This window comes from Neophocaena asiaeorientalis, unplaced genomic scaffold (genome assembly GCF_003031525.2).
Source record: "Neophocaena asiaeorientalis asiaeorientalis breed wild unplaced genomic scaffold, Neophocaena_asiaeorientalis_V1.1 scaffold150, whole genome shotgun sequence".
Lineage (NCBI taxonomy): Eukaryota > Metazoa > Chordata > Mammalia > Artiodactyla > Phocoenidae > Neophocaena > Neophocaena asiaeorientalis.
Genome location: NW_020176571.1, coordinates 19,523,622 through 19,541,227, shown reverse-complemented (window position 1 = coordinate 19,541,227; position 17,606 = coordinate 19,523,622). Strand labels below are relative to the sequence as shown.

The 17,606-nt window shown below is 36.6% G+C and overlaps 1 protein-coding gene across 3 annotated transcripts in view; it reads left to right on the top strand.

Annotated features, from left to right (window-relative positions):
- The window catches only part of DNAI7 (dynein axonemal intermediate chain 7), a 70,306-nt gene that overhangs the window by 27,322 nt on the left and 25,378 nt on the right, over positions 1 to 17,606 (top strand). For all 3 annotated transcript variants that reach the window (XM_024733512.1, XM_024733513.1, XM_024733514.1), the window contains 3 exons: positions 575 to 721; positions 3,786 to 3,889; positions 5,549 to 5,858. In XM_024733512.1, coding sequence (XP_024589280.1) covers positions 575 to 721; positions 3,786 to 3,889; positions 5,549 to 5,858 — 561 coding nt within the window. The remainder of the gene's footprint in view (positions 1 to 574; positions 722 to 3,785; positions 3,890 to 5,548; positions 5,859 to 17,606) is intronic.

Genomic DNA, 17,606 nt, shown 5'->3' with positions numbered 1-17,606 from the left:
GACACACAGGCTCAGTGGCCATGGCTCACGGGCCCAGCCGCTCCGCGGCATGTGGGATCTTCCTGGACTGGGGCACGAACCCGTGTCCCCTGCATGGGCAGGGGGACTCTCAACCACTGCGCCACCAGGGAAGCCCTAGAATTCTTATAGTGGAGTTTTAGGAGGAAGTATTTTATTTTTCCAGGATCTTAAATAATAGAATAAATACAGGAAAGTATTTTTATGTTTTACTGGTGATGTGTTCCTCAATTCAAAAGTGATAAAACATCCCCCATTTCACTTTTTCTTTGTGTGTCAGATTACTTTCATCGTAAATTTTTACTTTATATTTTTACTTATACTTTTACTTATAGTTAATTGAGAAATTGAAGTTAATTTTGGAGGAAGTATTTTATTTTTCCAGGATCTTAAATAATAGAATAAATACAGGAAAGTATTTTTATATGTTTTACTGGTGATGTGTTCCTCAATTCAAAAGTGATAAAACATCCCCCATTTAAAACATCCTTTGTGTGTCAGATTACTTTCATCGTAAATTTTTACTTTATATTTTTACTTATACTTTTACTTATAGTTAATTGAGAAATTGAAGTTAATTTTATTGGAAACTCCATCATATGATTTGCAAGAGAAAAATATAATACAGTACCAAGGATCAATTCTAGAACTGCAAGAGCTCCTTCATCTTAAGTTTAACATAGCCACAGAAATACTTCTCAGAGTAAGTGTGATATTTTGCTTTATATGTTATTATTGACTTTTTTAAGAGTTAAGATTTTATATTATATAATTTGTAAAGTCCAGTGTCCTTTATTTTTTTGAAGACTTAAAAGGTTATGGAAAAGTCAGTAGAACAATTTAAGGCACATGTATTTATCCAGATTTAGCAACTGTGAATATTTTATTTTCTGTACACTCTAGATAAATCAGTTGACACAAGATTACAATTACTGGTAGTCACTCTATTTTTCCCAAATATCTTAGCACTAATGATAATATTCAAATAATCATAGAGCCATTGTTATACCTAAGAAAACTAATAATAATTCCATAATGTATTCCAATATCCAGTCCATATTTATATTTTCCCTAATATTCCATGAATATCTTCTATAGCTGTTTTTGTTTTGTTTTGTTTTCTAAATGAGAAAACAATGTAAGGTCACACCTTGCTTTTGGCTATTTTCTCTCTTGGTTTCTTTTGGTCTAGAACACAATCACTTTTATAGGCTTGGTAGAATATGTTCTAATTATAAAAAGAACTGTAAAGAAGGCTTATTGTTAAGTTTATTCTTGGAAGTAATATTCATATTATAATTTTGCACCTATTTTATCTGTATTGTAAGAAAAAGCCAATAAGGAAATGTATTATAATTATTAGTAATCAAGATTTTTATTCTAAGAGAAAAAATATATATAGAAGAAAAGAAGATTAGAAAAAAATACCGTAATGTTAAATTTGTAGTGGAAGTATCAGTATGAAACAGATTTCTTTTTATTCCATTAAAAAGGAACCAGGTCTAATTGTGGTAAATGGCTGATTCGAGTTTGGGGCAGGGAAAGTGAAAGATAAGGCTGTTATTGAAAGATGAGTTTCAGTTATCTTGTGCTAGAAAACAAGTAAATACTCAAAGACTAATGGAGTCGTAGCCAAAGAGACAGGACTAGCTTAAAGAAGCTCCCACTGGTCAAGTTGGGGATAATTTGAATATCAGAAAGAATAATGACTATAATTGATTATAGCAGGCGTCCCCAACCCCCGGGTTGAGGACTGGTACTGGTCCGTGGCCTGTTAGGAATGGGGCTGCACAGCAGGAGGTAAGTGGTGCGTGAGCGAATGAAGCTTCATCTGCCACTCCCCATTGCTTCCCATCGCTCACACTACTGCCTGAACCATTCCCCCGCACCACCCCAGTCTGTGGAGAAATTGTCTTCCACAAAACCGGTCCCTGGTGCTAACAAGGTTGGGGACTTCTGGATTATAGAACCTTGAATAAAATAAAAATTAATGAGTCTATAGTGATATTCCAAAATGGAAAGGGGAAAGTGGAGTGGCGGGTAGAGAGAACAGTTCTTTACTGAAGAATACCACCTGATGAATGTGGAAGGAATGATCAGTAAGATAATAACCATTTTTCAATCCCCTATGTAATAATTGATAAGGATCATCAATGGCTACCTCAATAAGTAGGCGAAAAGTTTAGGAACACATTATTCTCATAGTGCCAAAGTATTAGACCACAGATTACTTACTGACTAGGATAAATGTACTTTGCAAGGGGAGATGGGGTAGTCACCACGTTAACTGAGTGATCAAGTCCACATTGTTAACAGTAGAACATCATATGCCTCCTGATAGTATGCAATGTGAGGAACACAACATTACCTATTGTGCCTTCTTGCCGAAAATTGTTCATCTAATCTGATTAAACCCACCTAGACCTAACTTTCAGTGTACAAAAAATAAAGGGAATAGAGGAGCAAGTTAAACCATGAGGAAACAGCTAGATAAATTCACAATGTGGAACAGTTCTTCAAGGCAATTATCCTGGGCACTTCAAAAAGTTAATGTCACAGAAAAATAAAAGTGTGGGAGAACAATCACTTTTATTTCTTTTTTTTTTTCTTTTCTTTTTTGGCCACACTGGCACAGCTTGCAGGATCTTAGTTCCCCCACCAGGGATCGAACCTGTGCCTCGTGAAATGGAAGTATAGAGTCCTAACCACTGGACCACCAGGGAATTCCCAGAACAATCACTTAAAAAAAAAAAAAAGCAATAAATTCAACTCCCAGTACATTTAAATTTTTACATTATAGGAACCAAATACATATTGACTTATTTAAGCCCTTTGAAAGAGCTAATATCTTAAGCAATAGGCATCAAGCTATGTTAGTCTTTATAAAAGAATTCTTAAGAACATCCTTAAATTGTGTGTTTAATGTTGATTATCAAGTATTGGACTAGTAAAACACAAAACTCATCTGGATATTTTGTTTTGTAAACTTGGTATGTTCAGAAATAGGCTAACTTTTGCAGTAGCATAATCTACATTTTAATAAGGTAAGGATAAAGAAGCATGTATATAGTTAAAATGAAAAGTCACAAATAATGTTAAAATTGAAAAGGGTAACCTAAGAGTAATCCACAAGTGCTACCTGGGAATACAGGAGCAACTTCAATCCTTAGACACCGTAAGAGAAACTGAGTAGTAAATGGGGAGCACATTTAATTGAGTAAATGTTTTTGTTGTTTAGAGAATTTTTAAAAACAATTCTTTGTTATTTTGATTGAACCTTATTTTTACCCAAATTTCTCTTTTCTTTTTATTTTTTTCAAGGTTTCTTTTTTAATTATTATTTACTTTTTGGCTGCGTTGGGTCTTTGTTGCTGTGCGTGGACTTTCTCTAGTTGCGGCGAGTGGGGGCTACTCTTTGTTGCAGTGCGCCAGGCTTCTCATTGCGGTGGCTTCTCTTGTTGAGGAGCACCGGCTCTAGGCGCGCGGGCTTCAGTAGGTGTGGCTCGCGAGCTGTAGAATGCAGGCTCAGTAGTTGTGGCGCACAGGCTTAGTTGCTCTTCGGCATGTGGGATCTTCCCAGAACAGGGATCAAACCTGTGTCCCCTGCATTGGCAGGCGGATTCTTAACCACCGCGCCACCAGGGAAGTCCCCAAATTACTCTTTTAATATTGAAGGGAATCCAACACCTAAGTGATGAAGTAACTTATCTAAATTGCGTAATTTATGAGGCCTCTAATCTTAATAATGTTTTCTTTTTCTCTTACAGCAAGCTAGTACTTTAGCAGATCTGGACAGTGGAAACATGGAAAAAGTCATTCGAGATGAAAATGTTACTTTATATGTATGGGCAAACCTCAAGAAGAATCCAAGGTATTCCCATGGGTGATACTATAGGTCTGAAGACATTATATAGTCACATGACCAAGCAGATGCCTGTTACATTACACCATGGCATACTTATAAAAACCCATGTTAGAAAGTCAGCCACCTGGGGTTTGACTCAGAGACCTGCCATTTATCTTAGGCAAGTTAGTTAGCCTTGTTATGCCTCAGTATATCAACAGTAAAATGATTATATCACTTAACTTAATAGGATTGGGCTGAGGATTAAATGTTAACGCGTGTAAAGGTCATACGTAGTGTGGTGTCTAGCACAAATATACACTGACTAAATATCAGGGTCTTCCTCTTCTTTTCACCCACTTAACCTCCCTCCCCACCAAAAAGTAGAAGTGGTAGGTGCTCTCTACATGGCAATCTGAAACTTTTAAAAAATTTATCTTTTGTGAACTGTTAATGCTTTCAAAAAAGAATACTTTTCATATTTATTATTTTTTAGATAATTTAAGTGATGTTTCCCTGATTATTTTCAACAAAGTAATATCATTCTGAGGAATGATAGAGATAATGATAAATTCACGATCACTGGTTGCTGCTTTATCTCAAACATTTCAAAATAATTGAGTTAGTATGGCAGCAAGTTTTAGGAAAAATGATCTGAATAAAAGTTAGGAGGCCTAGGTTCTGGTCCCAACTCTGAAAAGACTAGTCCTATGACAGTGGAAAGTATTGGATTTTATTTCTGATATTTAGTAAAAGTATTTTCCAAGTTACATTTGCTACAAAATACTCTGTGGTTTAAATCAGAGTCAATATATTAATATAACCTTTTTCATTGTAAAATATGTTAGATCCAGAAGGATGAAGAAAATTAATCTGTATAATTTTAAAAGAAGAAAAGTAAAATGAATATCCCTGTATTAACTACCCAGGCTTAAGAAGAGAATTAGATGGTATCTTTTACTAAGATAAGGAATAGTGGAAGCAGAACAAGTTTTGTTTTACTTTGATGGTGATGTTGAGAGAGCAGGGGGTGGTCAGTATGATGAGCTCAGTGTCGGGCTTGTTGAGTTTGAAGTACCTATGACACATCAAAGTGCAACTGTCTGAAAGCATTGAGATAAATCTGAGTTGGAGACATATTTTGCAGAGTCGTACAGATTGATAGTTCTTAACTTTTGGGGAGTCATAGACTCTTATGAAATTTATTACATATGCTCACATATATGTAAGGGCATTTTTGGACCTTTTAAAGTTCATTCAGGGATGCTTCTTCCTCTAGGAAACATAGAACTCATGTTAAACACTCCTGATAATATAAATAATAATTGAAGTCATAGAAATAATAATATCCAGAGAGAATATGTAGAGGGAGAAGAAAGAAGGGCTCGGGATGGAGAGTCAAGTAACATCAACGTTTAAGGGATGCTTAGGAAGGAGACCATGCAAAGGAAACAGAGAAGGAGCTGCCAGAGATGGAGGAGAAGAGTATAGAGTCATGGATCCCAAGAGAGAGTTTTGAGAAGGTAACATGAGCAACTGGATCCAAATGCTGCAAAGAAAGCAAGTATGGGTCAGGACTCAAAACTGTGGTGAAATTAAAGTGGAGACAAATACTGCTTAGGTATAAGCTTACAACAGACATAGAATTTTCTAGAGCCTCATCCTTTTCGTTAAATTAATTAACAGGTACAGAAGTATCAGATTCTCTGAGACACAAATTGGATTTGAAATTCCAAGGATATTAGCAACATCTGACATTGCTCTACGACTCCTACATACTCGCTATGATCATGTCACGCCATTAGACCCTGTTCCAACAGCATCACAAGAACACACTTCCACGGTAACTTACTTTGGCAAAGACAAAGTTAAGAGTGTAGAAGCAGCAGTCAGCAAAGATCTCCAAGAAGAGTATAAAGAACAAGAAAATGAGTCTAACTCAGTTCATGAGGAAGAAACAAAAGTTGACGAACAAGGTGGTATTGAAGGACAAACGGTAGGACACTTATTTTTTTTAAATAAGAATTTAATTGCATTTATTTTTATTTTAAGTTTTTTGGCTGTCCCGTGCAGCATGTGGGATCTTAGTTCCCCAACCAGAGATTGAACCTGTGCCCCCTGCAGTGGAAGCGTGGAGTCCTAACCACTGGACCGCCAGGGAATTCCCTAAGACACTTTAAATGTACATTTTTTCTTTATGTAACAGGTGTTATAGATTCCCTTGATGCATTCTCAAGATTTTTTCCTAAACAACTAGAAACTGAAAGCTACTTTCTTGCCAATGGCTCAGTTTTGTGTGTGTGTGTGTTTTTCTTGCCTTCTATTCATAGTCACTATTCATAGTTGAGCCTGTTGCTTCCACAGCCTAAAGTTGAGGACAGGAATTGCTAATTTTTATTTTAGGTTCACTCCCGAAAAGCTTTGAAGCAATTTAATTTGTGCGTATTTATTATATTTCAAACTCACTTAGGGAACTTGTGATAAATACTTTCACAAACTGAAGGATTATCTTACATTACTCTTACTTCCTCAGCTTTTGGTTTTGTAAGAAAGAATTATATGAAGTAAAAACTGATATTTTTTGAACTGTTATACTCTCTTAAAATTTGACGCCTTTTAAAAAAAATTGGACATCTTTAGATATAATATGTTAGTTGAGCAATTTAATAATCATATGCTATTAGTTGGTTTCTGTTCTTTTTTTCTTTCTATTTCAAGGATTTTCAAGCTATTTACTTATTAAGGTAGAATAAATTGTCCCTTTAGAATTTAGTAATACTTTCTCAGAACTGAGCAACTTTTTGTTTGGCCATGGACAATCTGCATTTTAGGAAGGACCAGGTTTTCCTACAAGTACTTAAGATATGAAGTGTACTGGTTTATTGGTTTGTTTTCTTTAAACACAGGTGAGGGTTAAGAATTAAATTGAATACAAATTTGAAATCAGAATAAGGATTATTAGATATTCTTAGAACATATTTAATTGAAAAATTTCATTTGATTCCACCAGAATCAAAACTTATAATGATTCTACAACAACATAGAAAATGGATAAGACATGATGGTCAGTACAAAGAACAGTATTTAGAGTATGATTACAATGATGAAAAAATTAAAAAGGCATAAGGAGAGGAGAACCCAGAAACCTGTATATAGCTGATATTTCACAGAGGTGGGAAATAAGTGATTGATTCTTCTTTAAAAATTTGTCACTTTTAAAGGAATGTTTTTTGAGCAATCTGGTAGCTTTTATAATGAAAAAATTCGTTTTCCCTCTCAGGTAACGTGGTAGCATTACTAAAGTTCAACAATATTTCCAGTTTTCTTCCCTTTCCTAGACAGGAAGGGAAGAATTACACTGGTCGCCCCTTGAAATTAGGAGTGACCATGTGACTTGCTTTAGCTAGTAAGATGTGAGTGGAAGTGACACACTGATTTCTAAGAGGGGGGAACAAAGAATGAGTAAATGGGTGCTGGATGTTACATCATTTAAATGTTCAGTAGAAAATAAAATGAAGACCCATAAACTTACAATAAAATTTGGCGGGATTTGTGACTGAAAATTCATGAAAACAAAGAACAAATTAAAAACTATCAAAATTGTCGTATGAAAAGAGTATCTAAAAATGTTTGGTCTTGATCTGATAAAAATATTGAATAACTTCTGCTCCTCAAGTTCCTTGATCATATTTTATGAAAAACCCATCAACAGTTTACCTAAGAATTTGACATTACTAACTTAAAAGTTATGAAACAATAATTAGAAAACATATAATTTGAAATATTACTTGAATTTAGATGGCTAAAGCAATTCTTCCTTATACATGTATGTCTCAGTTAAAGCAGCCTTATGCAGCAATGACTCATTATAGTTCTGTGTATAAAGCTACCAAAAATAGTTTTATATTAAATATATCATCATATGAATTCACTATAATACCAAACAGTGCAGTTATATATTTTTCTCCAGGTCCGTCATCTATTAGAGTAAGAAGTCATTTCCTTTACTCTCAGCTGGTGAGCTCAAAGTTACCAAGCTAAGCTTTCCTCAGTTAAATGACCCTTTCCAACGTGTTTAACTATATCTATTTTTTTCTATTATTCTTTAATGTTTTATTGAACCATTTCAATTTATAATGATGACTACAGGTATACCAATGCTAATGTTGATAATGCCACAAAAGTACGTCAAGGAAAAGCATTCTACTGGATGGTAATGTATATTTTATGGAATACTGAAGCTTTTATCAAATAAGTAGCCTAAAGATCAGACAATTAGTAATATAGCAGAAATAGTTTTACCCTATGAAACTTCACCACAGCCTGGGAAGCTTGACTGAGAATTGTGTGAATGGTACATGGAGGAACCTGGCTGGCAGAACTTTGTTATCAGGGGATTGAAAAAGAGAAAATTGCCTAGCAGATGAGACTAAACTTAATTTAGTTAGCACCCCTGTTTCCAGGAGCCAGTCCTCTCATCACACCAAACAGGCGTGTGTGTAGTTGCTTATGCTTATGGATGTGTGCTCTCCCATCCTTCCAAAACCTCCATGGCATTCTGAAAAGTTAACATGAGTAATGCTGAGGTAGGGGTGATTTCCACAGAAGCAGAAGAATCCCATAGTAGTGCCTAAGTGTACCAAGGCAGGTGGGAAAAGCCATCTCCTGTGCTGAAAGAGGATTGTTGGGGCAGGGGGGAGACAGTGGCAGTAAACTGCAGAGAGTGAAGAATCAATCTCCCACCTCAGAACCACTTGCCCTGCTAAGATGGGGAGGAAAGGAAAGAGAGCTGATAGAAACAGTTGTCAGCTGGGCCGCCACTTGTCACTAATTTTGAACAGAGCACATTTGTAGAGCACATTTTGTAAATGTGAGTAGGCTTCAGGGAGCAAAAATCAGTGGAGGGACTTCCCTGGCATCCCAGTGGTTAGGACTCTGCACTCCTACTGCAGGGGCCATGGGTTCCATCCCTGGTCAGGGAACTGAGATCCCACAAGTGGAGTAGCAAAAAAAAAAAAAAAAATCATTGGATTTATAAAGAGAGTCAGCAGCTCAAAAGAAGGAGATAAAGATAATTTGGTGGAATTTATGGAGGAAAAAATTAAAACAGATGGGGAAAGAAGTAGGAGATCCAGTATCTATGTAAAAGAAGTTCCAGAACACAAAGGAAAGGATAAGTTTAATATAATGATTGGCACTGTGACCGCTAGCTAAGATATGAAATAAATTTCCATTCATACTTCCCTCTACAGACTAAAAAAAAGTAACAGATTTTATTTTTTTTTAATATAAAAAAAAAACTAATCAAAGACTCATAAAATAATAAAAGTATTTGAAGAGAATGTAGGGAAGTTATTTTATCATATATACTAAGAAGGTCCTTCTTCTTAGTGCATCAAAACCATACAAGAAAAGGAGGTTATGAATTCAAACATTTGTATAGCAAAATAAACCTCACTGTAAACAAACATGAAAGACAATGGACTGGGAAAAATATTTAAACATATAAAACAAATGGTTAGTATCCTAATATAAAGAACTCATAGCTGCGGAATTGTCTCCGGGCGCAGCTGACGGAAGCCCTGTCTCCTCAGGACCCGCCGGGGCTTTGGCTTCTGGAACACGTAGGACTGAGTCCATGCTGACGACTGGGCTTCGGGACAACTTGGGGTCGAGTCCACACTAACGGAAGCCGGGTTTCCTCAGGACCCGCTGGGGCTTCAGCTTTGGGACATCATGGGGTCCATTCCTCTCTAACAGGAGCCTGGTCTCCTCAGGACCTGCCGGGACGTGATGTCACTAAGGGAAAAGGCCGCACCGCACAGCATGGGGGACCCTAGTTCCCTGACCAGGGATTGAACCCACACACCCTGCAGTAATGGAAGCATGAATTCCAAACCACTGGACTGCCAGGGAAGTCCTGGTCCTTTATTATAAAAAGGTTGCCCTCGAGAATCCACTCTCACCACTATTATTCAACATAGTTTTGGAAGTCCTAGCCACGGCAGTCAGAGGAGGAAAAGAAAAATAAAGGAATACAAATTGGAAAAGAAGAAGTAAAACATGTCATCACTAAAAGCTGCTCAACATCACTAATTATTAGAGAAATGCAAATCACAACTACAATGAGGTATCACCTCACACCAGTTAGACTGGGCATCATCAGAAAATCTACAAACAGCAAATGCTGGAGAGGGTGTGGAGAAAAGGATACCCTCTTGCACTGTTGGTGGGAATGTAAATTGATACAGCCACTATGAAGAACAGTATGGAGGTTCCTTAAAAAACTAAAAATAGAATTACTGTATCATCCAGCCATTCCACTACTGGGCATATACCCAGAGGAAACGATAATTCAAAAAGACACATGCACCCCAATGTTTATTGCAGCACTATTTACAATAGCCAGGTCATGGAAGCAACCTAAATGCCCATCGACAGACGAATGGATAAAGAAGATGTGTTACATATATACAATGGAATATTACTCGGCCATAAAAAGGAACGAAAATGGGTCATTTGTTGAGACATGGATGGATCTAAAGACTGTCATACAGAGTGAAGTAAGTCAGAAAGAAAAACAAATATTGTATATTAACGCATATATGTAGAACCTAGAAAAATGGTACAGATGAACTGGTTTGCAGGGCAGAAATTGAGACACAGATGTAGAGAGCAAACGTATGGACACCAAGGGGGGAAAACGGGTGTGGTGGTGGTGGTGTGATGAATTGGGCGATTGGGATTGACATGTATACACATCAGTGTATGTGTATACACTGATGTGTATAAAATTGATGACTAATAAGAACCTGCCGTATAAAAAAAAAAGAACTCATACAAATTGGTAAGACAATTTCCTAATATAAAATTAGGCAAAGGACTTGAGTAGACATATGAGAAGAGAAATGCAACTAGTCAATAAAAATATGAAAAAATAACCAAATAAATAATCAAATTCGAACTGACATTGTATCACTTCTTATCAGATTGAGCATGAGAGGTTGCAGGTATTTTCACATACTGTTGTTAAAAATTTGTACAGTCTTAAGGGAAATTTGGTACTATGTAAATGTACCTATTAGTGATTTTAATTTTAGTGATTTATTATTATGAAATAATAGAACAAGTAAATAAAAATGAATGCTACAATGTTCATTGAAGTTTTTTTGTATTAGCGAATATAGTCCACAGATTAATTATAAAATATCCAGTCAAGTAGTAGCCTTTCAAAATGATGATATAGACTTTATATCCTTTTTTTAATTAAAAAAACTTGTATTGGGAAATACTTGACATATGGCATTATATTAGTTTCAGGTGTACAACACAATGATTTGATATTTCTATATACTGTGAAATAATCTCCATAATAAGTTGAGTTAACATTCATCATCACACATAGTTGCAATTCTTTTTTTGTGATGAGGACTTTTAAGATCTCTCTTACCAACTTTCAAATATAAAATACAGTATTATTGACTATAGTCACCATGTTGTACATTTCAACCCAAGAATTTATTTGTTTATAACCGGAGGTTTGTACCTTTTGGCCACCTTCACCCATTTTGTCCACCTCCACCCCTGAGACTGGCAACCACCAATCTGTTCCCTGTATCTGAGTTCACTTTTTTTTTTTTAGATTCCACAAAAAAGTGAGATCATATGGTATTTGTCTTTCTCTGTCTGACATTTCACGTAGCATAATGCCCTCAGGGTCCACCATGTTGTCTCAAATGGCGAGATTTCCGTATTTTTTATGGCTGAATATTATTCCATTATCTCTATATATCACATTTTCTTTATCCATTCATCCATTGATGAACTCTCACATTGCTTCCATGTCTTGGCTATTGTGAATAGTGCTGCAGTGAACATGGAGGTACATACATCTTTTCGAGTTAGTATTTTTATTTCCTTCAGATAAATACCCAAAAGTGGAATTGCTGGATCATATGGTAGTTTTATTTTTAATTTTTTTGAAGAAACTCCATAATGTTTTCCATAGTCGCTGCACCATTTTACATTCCCACCAACAGTGCACAAGGATTCCCTTTTCTCCACATTCTCACCAGCGTTTATTTCTTGTCTTTTTGATAATAGCTATTCTAACAGGTGATATTTCATTGTGGTTTTGATTTGCATTTCCCTGATGACTAGTGATGTTGAGCACCTTTTCATGTGCCTTTTGGCCATCTGTATGTCTTCCTTTGAAAAATGTCTATTCATATCCTCTGCCCATTTTTTGTTTGGAATGTTGGGCATTTTGCTTTTTGTTTGTTTGTTTGTCTGGTTGCATTGGGTCTTCATTGCTGTGCGCAGGCTTTCTCTAGTTGCAGCGAGTGGGGGCCACTCCTCATTGTGGTGCACGGGATTCTCAGTGTGGTGGCTTCTCTTGTTGCAGAGCACAGGCTCCAGGCATACGGGCTGAGTAGTTGTGGCTTACAGGCTTCAGAGCTCAGGCTCAGTAGTTGTGGAGCACGGGCTTATTTGCTCCATGGCATGTGGGACCCTCCCGGACCAGAGATCAAACCTGTGTCCCCTGCATTGGCAGGCAGATTCTTAACCACTGCACCACCAGGGAAGCCCCATTTTTGCTATTGAGTTGTATGAGTTCTTTATGCATTTTGAATATTAACTTCTTATCAGATATTTGATTAGCAAATATTTTCTCACATTTGGTAGTTTGCCTTTTCATTTTGTCAGTTGTTTCTTCTGCTGTGTAGAAACTTTCTAGGTCGATGTTGTCCCACTTGTTTATTTTTGCTTTTGTTATATTTGCTTTTGGTGTCAAATCCAAAAAATCATCGCCAAGACTGATGTCAAGGAATTTATCCCACCTATGTCTTCTTTTAGGAGTTTTGTGGTTTCAGATCTATGTTCAAACGTTTAATCCATTTTGAGGTAATTTTCGTTTATAGTATAAATAGTGGTCCCAACCACATTCATTACACCCACCACACAACTTGGAATAGATTTGGCAATAGCAATCCCTTTATGAGCAGGAACTGTAATTATGCTTCCACCATAAAACAAAAGCATCTCTAGCCCACTTTCTACCACAAGGAACACCAATTTCTCTTATCCCTGTGCTAGTAATTATTGAAACTGTTGGCTTATTTGTCCAACCAATGGCCCTAGCTGTATGACTAATATCACAGCTGGCCATCTATTAATTTATTTAATTGAAGGGGCAACCCTGGCCCTAATAAGCATTGTCCCTACCACAGCCTTCATTACATTTGTTATTCTCATTCTACTCACGATCCTTGAATTTGCAGCAGCCCTTATTCAAGCTTACATATGCACCCTGCTAGTGAGCCTCTACTTACACAATGACACATAATGACCCACCAAACCCATGCATTCCATATAGTAAATCCCAGCCCCTGACCTCTTACAGGAGCCCTCGCAGCCCCTCACAGAGCATCTGGTCTAGTCATATGATTCCATTTAAACTCAACATTTTTATTACCCTTGGGCTTATTAACCAACATCCTAACAATGTATCAATGATGACATCATCCAGAACAGCTTCATTACTTGTATTTATCACATTCTAACTTCCCCAACTAAACACACAGAAAAATCAAGTCCTTACAAATGTGGATTTGACACCATAGGATCAGCATGCCTACGCTTTTTCATAAAATTTTTCACAGTGTCCATTATGGTTCTCCTCTTTGACCTAGAAATGATCCTTCTGCCCCGACCCTCAGCGTCCCAAACAAACCATCTAATAACAATACTCATTATAGCGCTACTCCTAATTTCACCGCTGGCAATACGTTCAGCCTACAAGTGGACTCGAAAGGGGTTAGAGTGGACCAAATATGATAGTTTAAATTAAAGCAAAGTATTTTGGCTCATTAAATTATGATTAAATTCATAATTGTCAAGTTCCTTTTGTCTACGTAAATATTATTCTAGCATTTACAGTTTCCCTTAGGGAGTATTAATATACCAATTCCACTTAATATCCTCCCTACTATTTCTGGAAGGAATAATATCATTATTCATTATGGCAACCCTAATAACCCTAAACACCCATTTCCCTCTAGCTAGCATAATACCCATCATCTTACCAGTTTTCACAGCCTGCAAAGCCGCACTGGGATTATCCCTGCTAGTAATAGTATCAAACAGCTATGATATTGATTATGTACAAGATCTCAACCTTCTCCAATTTTAAAAATTATGCCACCTATTACTATATTAATACCACTAATATGATTATTAAAAATATATAATTTGAATTAATACCACCACTTTCAGTTTACTAGTTTTATTAGCTTATTCCTTCTTAACCAATTTAATGACAACAGCCTTAACTTTTCATTAATCTTCTCTGATTCTCTATCAGCACTTTTACTTTGACATGACTCATCACTAATACTCATAGCCAGCCAGTTCCTCCTATCTAAAGAATCACTAGCTCAAATCACTGCCCCTGTATATCACTGTACTATTTATGCTACAGATATTCCTAATTATAACTTTCACTGCCACAGGATTGATTTGATTCTATTCTTATTCGAAAAAACACTAGTCCCAGCATTAATTACTGTCTCTCGCTGAGGAAACCAAACAGAACTACTCACTGCAGGAATTTACTTTTTATTTTACACACTAGTGTGATCTCTTCCACTTCTAGTTGCTCTAGTATATATCCAAAATATTATAGGTTCATTAAACTTTTTAATAATCCAGTACTGAGCCCAAACAATATCTAACTCTTGATTCAATATTTTCCTCTGATTAGCATGCATGATAGCTTTTACAGTAAAAAATGCCCCTTACAGATTACACCTCTGATGGCCAAAGGGGCGTGTAGAATTCCCACTTCCAGACCTGTAGTTCTTGCAGCTGTACGACTCAAACTTGGTGGCTATGGTATACTACAAATCACAATAATCCTAAACCCCTTAAACTACATAGTGGATCCATCCCTTATATTATCCTTATGAGGAATAATTATAACCAGCTTAATCTGTTTGCACCAAACAGACTTAAAATCACTCATCAGATACTCCTCTGTTAACCACGTGGCACTTGTCATTGTAGCTGTCCTCATCCAAACACCTTGAAGTTTTGTAGAGGCTACCACCCTAATAATTGCCCATGGCCTCACATCATTTTTACTATCTGACATCTTTTCATGTGCTTGTGGACCATGTGTGTGTCTCATCTGGAGAAGGGTCTATTCAAGTCCTTTGTCCATTCAAAAAATTGGCTTCTTTGTCTTTTTGTTGATGAGTTGTAAAAGTTCTTGATATATTCTGGATAACAGACTTTTACCAGATCTATTAAAATGTGCAGATATTTTCTTCCATTCTGTGGGCTTTCTTCCACTTTCTGGATAGTGTCTTTTGAGGCACAAAAGTTTTTAATTTTGAGAAAATCCAATTTATCTATTTTTTTCTTTCATTGCCTGTGCCTTGGTGTCAGATCTAAGGAACCATTGCTAAATCCAAGGTCATGAAGATTTATCCCCATGTTTTCTTCTAGAGTTTATACAGTCATTCCTCGGTATCCATGAAGGAATGGTTCCTGGACTGCCCCGTGGATACCAAAATTCACAGATGGTCAAGTCCCTTATATAAAATAGCATAATATTTGCATGTATCCTACACACATATTCCCATATACTTTAAATCATCTCAAGATTACTTATAATACCTAATACAATGTAAATGTTATATAAATAGTTGTAAATATGTTGTAAATGCTACGTAAATAGTTACCAGCAAGGCAAATTCAAGTTTTTCATTTTGTAACCTTCTAGAATTATTTTTTGGAATATTTTTGATCCACAATTGGTTGAATTTGTGGATGCAGAACCCACATATATGGAGGGCTGACTAAGCCTTTTGTCTATTTTGAGTTAATTTTTGTATGTGGTATGAGGTAAGAGTCCAATTTCATCCCTCGGTACATAGATAGCCAGTTGCCTAGCACCATCTGTTGACAAGACCATTCTTTCCCCAGTTTAATGTTTTCCGCCCTTGTCGAAAGTCAATTGACTATAGATGGATGTGTTTATTTCTCAGTTTTCCATTCAATTCCACTGATCTATATGTATATCTCTATGCCAGTATCACAATGTTTTATTTACTGTTGCTGTGTACTAACATGTGAAATTGGGAAGCGTGAGCCTCCAACTTTGATTTTTGAGATTGTTTTGGCTCTTTGGGGTCCCTTGAAATTTCATATGAATGTTAGGATAAGCTTGTGTATTTCTTCCCAAAAGCCTTCAGGAATTTTCATAGGAATCACATTGAATCTGTAGATCGCATTATGTACTATTACCGCCTTAACAATATTAGGTCTTTCCATCACCATGGGATGTCTTCACATTATTTAGGTTTTCTTTCATTCCTTTCAGCTATGTTTTATGATTTTCAGTGTAGTGCCTTGCACCTTGATTAAATCTATTCCTAAGTATTTTATTGGTGTTGACATTATTTAAAATGTAACTGTCTTCTTAAATTCCTTTTGAGAATATTCATTGCTAGGACATACAAATAAACAGATTTTTGTGTATTGATATTTTGTCCTCTAACTTTGCTGATATTAGTTGACTAGCTCAAATAATTTTTCTGTTGATTCTTTGGAAACATATATGTAAGATGCTGTCATCTCTGTCTGTGAATAGACATGGTTTTACTTTCTCCTTTCATATGTGGATGCCTTTTATGTTTTTCCTCATTGCTCTGGGTAGAATTTCCAGTACCATATTGTAACAATGGTGAAAGCCAGCAATGTGGCCTTGTTCCTGAATTCAGGGATAAACCTTTCAGTCCTCAACATTGAGCATGATACTTCCTGTGTGTTTTGTCTAATGCTTTGTATCATATTGAACGAATGTCCCTTTCCTCCTACTTTTGTGTTTATATGATGAAATTGCACTGGCATTTGTTTAAAGCTTTTTCTGCATCAAGTTACATGATCATGCAGTAATTGTCATGTATTACATTACATGGTTTTAATTTAATAATCTATAACATTGCTTGGTTCACTATATTAGCAACCTGGAATTTCTGGTGTAGAGACACTTGCTTTTGGGGCATAATCTTTTCAATATGCTGTTGGTTTCATATTTCTGTTATTTTGTGAAGGATTCTTACATCTGTATTTAGAAGGAGTGTTGATCTGTAGTTTTCTTTTTATGATGTCTTTGTATGATTTGATTAGATTGGGGTTGGTGTTAGTGGTTCAGAGCAGGGGTCTCCAACCCGCGGGCCACGGACTGCTACTGGTCTGCTGCCTGTCAGGAACCGGCTGCACAGCAGGAGGTGAGCGGCGGGTAAGCAAGCCAGGCTTCATCTGCCTCTTGCCATTGCTCCCCAGTGCTTGCATTACCGCCTGAACCATCCCCCCCCCGCCCCCCTCCCCCTTCCCGTCCGTGGAAAAATTGTCTTCCACGAAACCGGTCCCTGGTGCCAGAAAGGTTGGGGACAGCTGGTTTAGCGGACTAAGGCTAGGGCTGGGGCTGGTATGGGAGCTGACCTGGGGCTGGGTTAAGGTTAGAGTTTATGGTTATAGTATATGGTTTATAATTTATGGTTTATATTTTAGTTATGGTTATAGTTAATGGTTATGGTTGATGGCTTATGGATGTGGTTTCTGGTTATGCGTATTGTTTCTGGTTATAAATTATGGTTTGTGGTTCTGATTTCGGTTTCTGGTTATAATTTATGGATTATGGTTCTGGTTTCAATTTCTGGTTATGGTTAGGTTTATG